The sequence below is a fragment of the Fundulus heteroclitus genome, chromosome 23, assembly GCF_011125445.2.
Source record: "Fundulus heteroclitus isolate FHET01 chromosome 23, MU-UCD_Fhet_4.1, whole genome shotgun sequence".
In the NCBI taxonomy this organism is placed as follows: Eukaryota; Metazoa; Chordata; class Actinopteri; order Cyprinodontiformes; family Fundulidae; genus Fundulus; species Fundulus heteroclitus.
This window is the reverse complement of record NC_046383.1, coordinates 34,611,452-34,620,087: the sequence shown is the minus strand read 5'-3', so window position 1 is coordinate 34,620,087 and position 8,636 is coordinate 34,611,452. Positions and strand designations below refer to the sequence as shown.

At 36.4% G+C, this 8,636-nt stretch overlaps 1 protein-coding gene across 1 annotated transcript; it reads right to left on the bottom strand.

Moving 5' to 3' along the window:
- Nucleotides 1-2,008: 2,008 nt before the first annotated feature.
- LOC118557487 lies at nt 2,009-7,983 on the bottom strand. The gene is made up of 5 exons (XM_036127604.1): nt 7,370-7,983; nt 6,815-6,916; nt 6,559-6,658; nt 4,677-4,781; nt 2,009-3,495 (listed from the first exon to the last, which is right to left on the bottom strand). Exons 1-5 carry the CDS (start codon nt 7,546-7,548, stop codon nt 3,031-3,033), a joined length of 951 nt encoding a protein of 316 aa, XP_035983497.1. The 5' UTR covers nt 7,549-7,983; the 3' UTR covers nt 2,009-3,030.
- Nucleotides 7,984-8,636: the final 653 nt, after the last annotated feature.

Here is an 8,636-nt window from a genome sequence, read left to right as displayed (position 1 = left end):
GAAAGCTTACAAAAAGGTTGTATTTTCTGTCTAAACTTGGTCTAAATTTCTCCTGCACTTGGCTGTTTATATTATTTTAAGAGAGTTTGACTTTCAAAGTTTACCAAAATCTAAAAAATGTCATTCAAACAGCATTTGCTTTGTTTTACTTTTTACTTATACTTTTTTTTACATTACTTGAGTACATCTATATTTACAGTAATTTTCATACTTAAGTACAAGACATTTCAGATACTTTAAGACTTTAACTCAAGTACCATTTCAGTCAGTGTCTTGGACTTTTACCAAAGTCATGTTTTGGAGAGGTACCTATACTTTTACTTGACTCTGAGATTTCAGTACTTTATACAACACTGGTTTTTGCTGAGCGCTAACATTTGCCTGCTAGCATTTGTTGTTGTTTTTTTTGTTGTTTTTTTGTTTTTTTTTTTACTTTAGAGTTGAGCTGTATTTCAGATTTCTGGGTTACAGGCTGAAAATGAAGCAGAGAGAAAAAAGATCAACTTTGCAGTTTCATCAGCTTCAGATCAAAACTCCATGGAGCCACTAAATGCAGCTTAGTTTTCATTTGATCCTCATTGGTCCACAGAGACAAACAATATCCGACACTAAATCACGGACATGATCAGATAAACAGGATCAACATCTCTAAGGTCAGAGTTCATCATCAGGATCCAGTCTCTTTAAAGTCAAACTACTGCAGCTTCAACCTCTGGATCATCAGGACAGCTCAGCTTCTCTCTTCTACTAAGATCATCAGGTCCACCTCAGAGTTTTCAGTTAGTCTGGACTCTTTACAAGATCCTCCAGCTGCTGAACATCTGACTCCTTCAGGTTGTTGTACCACAGGTTCAGTTCTGTCAGATGGGATGGGTTGGACTTCAGCGCCGATACCAGATGATCACAGCTGATCTTTGACAAACTGCAGTTCCACAATCTCAGTGTCTGTAGTTTGCAGAGGGGAGTCTGGAGGAAACCACAGAGCTCCTTCACTCCACAATCTTTCAGGTGTTTGTTCTCACTCAGGTTCAGTTCTGTCAGATGGGACGGGTTGGACGTCAGCGCCGATACCAGATAATCACAGCTGATCTCTGACAAACTGCAGCTCCACAATCTCAGCTTCTTTACTTTACAGAATGGAGTCTCCAGGATCTCACAGAGACGCTTCATCTCAGAGTCTCCAGTGGTTCTTCGTTCATAGATCTGATCTATTTCCAGGTCAGTCATGGAGGAGTTGGACTTCAGAGCTGAGGCCACAACTTCACAGTCAGTGAGAGACTACAGCCCACTAGTCAAGCCTTTCTGCAGTTCCTCACAGCTGGAACCAGTCTCAGTCGTCCTGCTGCTGATGCGTTGTACTTCTCCAGGTCCAACTCATCCAGAACCTCCTTTGACATCTGCAGCATGTAGGCCAGAGCTGAGCACTGGATCTCTGAGAGCTTCTCTGATCTGTTCTCTGATTTCAGGAACTGTTGGATCTCCTGATAAACTGAGAGGTCCTTCATCTCCATCTGACAGTGGAAGATGTTGATGCTTCTGTCAGGAGAGATTTCATCAGTGTTCATCTTCTTCAGGTTGTTGATGACTTTCTGGATGGTTCCTGGACTGTTCTCTGTCTGACCCAGCAGGCCTCCTAAGAGTCTCTGGTTGGACTCCACAGAGAGGCCATGAAGAAAGCGAGCAAACAGGTCCAGGTGGCCATTTTCACTTCTGAGGGATTTCTCCATGATTCTCCTCAGGAAGTCCTCCAGAGATGGTTTACTGTATTTTTGTCCCAGGAAGTTCTTCATCACCTGTGTGTTCCTGCTGGTGAAGTAGTGGAACATGGGTAACACTTTATTTGAAGGGGTGTACATAAGACTGACATTACACTGTCATAAACATGACATAACACCTGTTATGAACATAAATGACTCTTTATGAATGTTAAGGACTGTTGTCATTAATTGTCATTCGGTAAATTATGACACTATTAAAGGAAAGTTGACATTGTTTAAAATGTCTTTGTTATGACAACTTGACATTAACAGAGACAAAAATGTCTTTGTTATGACAACTTTACATAAACCCAAAACTCATAACCCATCATAAATATGTCATGACAGATCTAATTATAAACCTTTAAAAAGTTATTGTTATGCATGTTTTTACATTAAATTACACTGTCATATGTGTTTGTTCTTAACTTTGGCTATCATGAGACCATTTAAATTGTTTTATAAAAATGTCTCCTTATAGGACTAGTTATAAAGATGTCATTAAGCATTTATATCCTGTCAAATGCCTTAATAAAATAGTCAAGAAAATGTTCCCTTACCTCAAGTAAAGTGAAACATATAGGACTAGTTATAAAGATGTCATTAAGTGTTTATATCCTGTCAAATGCCTTAATAAAATAGTCAAGAAAATGTTCCCTTACCTCAAGTAAAGTGAAACATATAGGACTAGTTATAAAGATGTCATTAAGTGTTTATATCCTGTCAAATGCCTTAATAAAATAGTCAAGAAAATGTTCCCTTACCTCAAGTAAAGTGAAACATATAGGACTAGTTATAAAGATGTCATTAAGTGTTTATATCCTGTCAAATGCCTTAATAAAATAGTCAAGAAAATGTTCCCTTACCTCAAGTAAAGTGAAACATATAGGACTAGTTATAAAGATGTCATTAAGCGTTATTATGCTGTCAAAAAGTTTAATAACATAGTGCAATACCTTCCTAGACCTTTAAAACTATTTATTACACTGATAAATGCTTTTAAATACTGTAATAAAACCAATCCACAAGTAAACACAAACACTTTCTTTTATTTGCTTTGAACAATACTATTATTTTTTCTTCCTCCAACAGAGAGTTCAATTTTTAGCAATGTTTCAGCACAAACTTCAGTACAAAAAAGAAAAAGTTGTTCTTCTTCAAACAGAAGGATCAACTTCTTGTTCAGTAAACTTTATTTCTGAAATACTAATTAAAACAACTGAAAAAACAATTACTTCTTTAACAAAGTTGTTTCAAAAGTCATAGTCTATATTTACTTGAGATATTGTTTAACATCATGGAAAATTCTGCCCAAGACACCATTATAATGACAGACACCTAACCAGTGGTGCCACTCTATCATTTTGAGGTGACTCTGTAGTGTCTCAGGAGTTCGATTGCCTCTATGACGCCATATTTCCAACTTGTAATTCTGCCATGCACGCTCAATGTGTTGAGTATGAGCACCAGTGACTGGGTCGACAAAGTTTTTTTTATGGCAGACAGAGTACTGGTGATATCCATACTGGGAAAGCTGACCCCTGTAGGCACGCCATTCATCTGTTAGGATAGATGTCCTAGGTCTGATATGTCGTCGTATTTGGCGTGTAAGGGTTTGCCTTGAGCGGTCCTTGACCAGTTTCAGAATGGGTTTTCTAGAATTTTCATCAACCTCCAGCATCCCGAAGACCCACTGGCGTTTGCGATGCCATGTTTTGCCACATCTGCCACGATGGTACTGAAAGGTAATGCAAAGGAGACAAATACTTAAAATTACATAAAAAGAGGGAACATCTCCCAATCCAGTGTTTATCCTACCATTTTATAAGGGGGCACCCTGCCAAAAAAATCGATGGCCACCCCCAAGAAGGTCAGGGAATATTGTAAATTAATATAGGTCTGTAGAGGAACATGGTTAATTTAATCATAATTAGCTGTTCTAAATTGTGCCAGATCGCATCCGGAGCAATTTCTATCTCTAGGCTCACACAAGGTAGACATTAATCCGCCAACAGGTACAAGGAGAGCTTAATTTTACAAGTGTATACCCAGTGCCAGGCACGGTGGTTACCTGCTGTAGAAAATTTAGGAATTTGTCACAAAAAAATTGAGTTGCGTAAAACTATCAAGGGTAAAACGTCTTGTGTTTGGGTTCAGAACATCCAGGTGTAAGGAAGCTTTGTGTTTCTCCTAAGCTAAGATGTCCCTCATACTTTCAGCTCAGTCACCTGGGTTTGCACGCAGGTAAAGTCACACTATCGCCATTGGAGACAACACACTGAGTTCCAAAAATGTTTTATCACTTGGGCTGGGAGCGCAGGATCCAAAAGGATAAATGTGTGCTTATCTACAACAGAAAAGGACACATTTGTGTATTTTATGTCGTTCCCCGGTTAACTCAATAAACTGAGAATATTTAATATAAGTATGACTCGATTATTATCAACATTAATGCTCAATACAGGACATTGTCAACAACTAAACGCCTCTATAGGCATGGTTCCACTGGCTCGAACTGGCCGTGCACAGCAGGAGTCCGCTCACTCCCAAGTATCTCAGGAGTGTTTTTTTTCCAGGCCTTTCTGCCTTGCTCAAGAGTGGGGTCAGTGTGTCCTGGCCTGAGAGAAGTTTTGAGTGAATGCCCTTTTTTTCAGAGATTGGCTGCAGGAAGTGGAGAAATTAGGTTTTCTCCACGGAAGTCCAGAAGAATTGAAGACCAACATATAATAATATGGACCACTATGAACAGAGTGGGGCAAATCCAAATATGTTTTTTTTTTTTATCATGAAAACCATGAACCATTCCTGAAGGGTAAAAATAAGCATTAGGAAATCGGAGTGTTTAAATTTATTTTCACAAAATGTATATCTGGTTATGTAAAAGGTTAAATTAGACCTGCATAAAGAATTACAATTTACCTTTCGTTTGTGAGCAAATTTGCTCTCATCAATAACAACGAAGCGATGACGACCACCAATTTTCATTCCTCTCTTCCTCAGGCGAACAACAGCAGCCATGCACACCTTCAAATGTAAAAAAAATACATCAACAAGTTGACTTGTAATATTGCCTAACAATGATATTTGATAAATATAATGTATTCACAGGTTTAGGGAAAAAGTGTCTTTGTATGTGCATTTCTACATACTAACTATCAATGTATGCCCAATACAAGTGTCACTGAGTGAACCTAGAACTGGGATATAAATTGATTTTAACGCTTAATTCAAATTTGCAAATTTGCCATTTATGAAGGTTTAATTTTTTGAAAATCAAGAGTCTTTTTTTTTTTTTTTTTTTTTTGCCAATCCACTCCATGGCCCTCCCTCCCTCCATCTACCGATAGATAGAAAGTGTAAATTGTTTTGGTAAAAGCTTGCATTGTTGAATATATGTTTAGGAAAGTATACTGTGGAAATAAGCCATCAGGAAGTCCACAAAATGCGGCAAAAGTCTTCAGCTAATCCAAAATGCTGCAGCAAGAGTTCTGATAAAAATCAACAAGAGGGATCATATTTCTCCAATTTAAGCTTCCCTTCATTGGCTTCCTGTTAAATCAAGAACAGATTTTAAAATTCTTCTTCTAAAGCCCTTAATAATCAAGCTCCATCATATATCAGAGCTCTGATTACCCCGTATGTTCCTAACAGAGCACTTCGCTCTCAGACTGCAGGTTTGCTGGTGGTTCCTAGAGTCTCTAAAAGTAGAATGGGAGGCAGATCCTTTAGCTATCAGGCTCCTCTCCTGTGGAACCAACTCCCATATTGGTCTGACGTTCTGTTAAACTGTGACATCATCCAGGGAAGACAGATCACCCGCTACTACCATCTAATGTAGATCAGATTACTGGATCAATGTGTGCTTCTGTGCTTTTTTGTCTCTCTTGTTGTGTCTCTGTTCTGTCTTCTGTAACCCCAGTCGGTCGAGGCAGATGACCGTTCATACTGAGCCCGGTTCTGCTGGAGGTTTTTCCTTCCCGTTAATGGGGAGTTTTTCTTTCCGCTGTTGCTTCATGCTTGCTCAGTATGAGGGATTGCTGCAAAGCCATGTACAATGTAGACGACTCTCCCTGTAGCTCTACGCTTCTCCAGGAGTGAATGATGCTTGTCGGGACTTTGAAGCAATCAACTGGTTCCCTTATATAGGAAATTTTTGACCAATAATATGATTGATTTTGATTTTGTAAAGTGAATTGGCGCTATATAAATAAAATCGAATTGAATTGAAAATACTCAAAAGATGAAACTTTTTTTACCCTAAACATTAGCAAACCTAAGGGTTTCTGCTGTATGTAATTGATCATGGCGCTGCCACACAAAAATAAAAGCTGCTTCACCTTCAGAATCAATTCAAAAATGTTAAAATAATGTAAAGCATAAGATATAGCATAACTATATCATATGGTGTAAGTTTTGTGAAGAGAAAAAATATTGCACTATTAGTCACAATGCAGGCACTTATCTTTGTTCAAGCAGAACCTTCTATTTATTTTAGCCTTATTTTAAGGTTTACTCTTCAAGCCCAATAGGGAAATCCATTTTGGTTTGTTAATGGGGTTTTTTGTCAGATAAATTATGTGACTGATTTCTTAGTTTTATCTACTTTTTAAGGAAAAAAATCTATTAAAATTATGTATCACAGATTTTATTTTTAAGCCATATCACTCAGCACTAAGTGAACTAAATACATGTGTAGTACTATTGAATTCAACTATACATTTTGACTTCAATCAATTAAATTAGATTTTTTTTAACATCAAATGAATAACAGTAACAGATGAATAATAATTAATGCAAAAACCTTTCTTAGAATTGTTGTCATTCTTGTGAGTGTCTTGGAACTTGCTGCTATTCCCTCTGAGATCATGGTTAGTTGTTTCAGTTGCAAACCTTGTGAAAACCTGAAGAAAAAGACATTAAGTAACATAAGTGAAATGGAAATGTACTATCTTAATGATAAAGACATGGCCTGCTATTGACTTAAGACTTACAAAAACGAATGTACATTTTTTTTCATTGTTTTATGTATTTTATTATCAATAAAATGTAAACTGTACCTTAACATGAACTCAAGCCATTTTGCCAAAGGGGTGTGAGACTTTGTGAATATGGACCCATTACGCACTGATAATGGGTTGCTTTTGTGATGCTTACATACCCTAATGGGAGAAAAAAGGAAAAACCCGGATCAAGGTTACATAACAGCTAACGTTTTGCTGTACGAGAAAGCCAAGTTAACTTTGCTAGAGCACTGATCATACAGTTTGTTTTGCGCTATTCCTTTTAAGCTGTATTACAAAATTTGTACCAACTAGCTAATTGCTAAGTTTACAGTTACTATAAACTCAGAAAGCCTGAGTTCTTTTAAATCAAGATTAAAAACACATTTGTTTAAAATTGCCTTCAACTGTCCTAGTTAACTGAATCACCACTTTTTTGTTCTATTTTCTTTCTATATTTTATTCCTACTTGCTCTTATTCTGTTTTATTTTGCTATATTTTAATCATGTAAAGCACTTTGCATTGTCTTTGTACTGAATTGTGCTATATAAATAAATTTGCCTTGCCTTGCCTTGCCTTGCCTATAATGTTAGATCAAAGCTTCTGCTTACCAACGCAGCCCATCGTTGCGATCGCATTTCATAAGTTTCATTCTTCGATTGCATTTTGCACAATTCATCTTCCTCTTCAGAATACCACATCGCTGCATCCATTTCACTATTCGTCTTTTGTTTTTCTTTGTATCAGGACGCCTAATATTTTTAAGAAGTCCGCGTAACAATCGTGTCATTTCTACAGCCTGCGATCATTCAGCCCGGTATTTTTATTTTTTTATTTTTTTTTTGTCAGCCCGGTATTTTGGGTTAGGACCCGAATAAACTTCTTCTGGGCGCTCTTTTACGTTGCCAGACAGTAAAGCGACCCCATCTGTTTATGTTAACATTACAGACAAACAACACATTAGACAATATTCAACATTTACCGTTACGATTATGTAAGAAAAAATTTAAAACAACACCAACAAAACTTTTTAAAGTATTTATAGGAAAAATGCATTTACAATTAAGAACAACTCAAATGGTAATACATTATTGTATATACTTAGCAGTGATCCAGATCAAACAACATTAGAGACTATAAAACCATGCTGGGAAAAATAAATAAAGCGAGGTTGGATAATCAATAAGAAGTTAAAAGAACACAAATAAGTAACGAAACCATAAATTCAATGGTAACATTAACACAGATTCCACTATGGATTTTAACAGATGCAAAAGTAGATTTAGCATTTATGGACCAAAAATAAATTAATAAAGATAAAAAGGAAAAAGAAGTCATATTCAATTCATATATACTGCAGGAATACATACAGTAAATTGTTGTAAAGATATTGACAGATACATCAGAAAACTCTGCTGGCAACATAGGAAAAGCAAGTGTTGTACCAAAAGTGCAAAGAAATCAAATCAATAAGGGACTATCAGTATACACGGGAGATTTTTTATCCATTCTATTAGCATTGCAGTGGATAGAGTCCTAAAACCATTAAAAGCATTGGTAAGTTTGGATTCAAGTTCAGCACTTATACGTTTAAAGCAAAGTCACTCAGAAAGCAGACAAGACATTTTAGTTTAAATACAGCATTCGTTGTTCAGAATTCAGATGATGGAATTATTTTTTTTAATGGGTACCAGCAGCCATTGAAGGCCAAAATGGCAACAACAAAGGAAAAATAATTTTAGTGTAATTACAAGAAAATCAGAGGCAAGAAGTGTAGTCAAACAAATAAATAAATAAAAAGTGACAAAATGAATGAAAAGAAGCAAAAAAGAGTAGATTGTATTATATGATTCAATATGATACAATCAAGAGAAATTA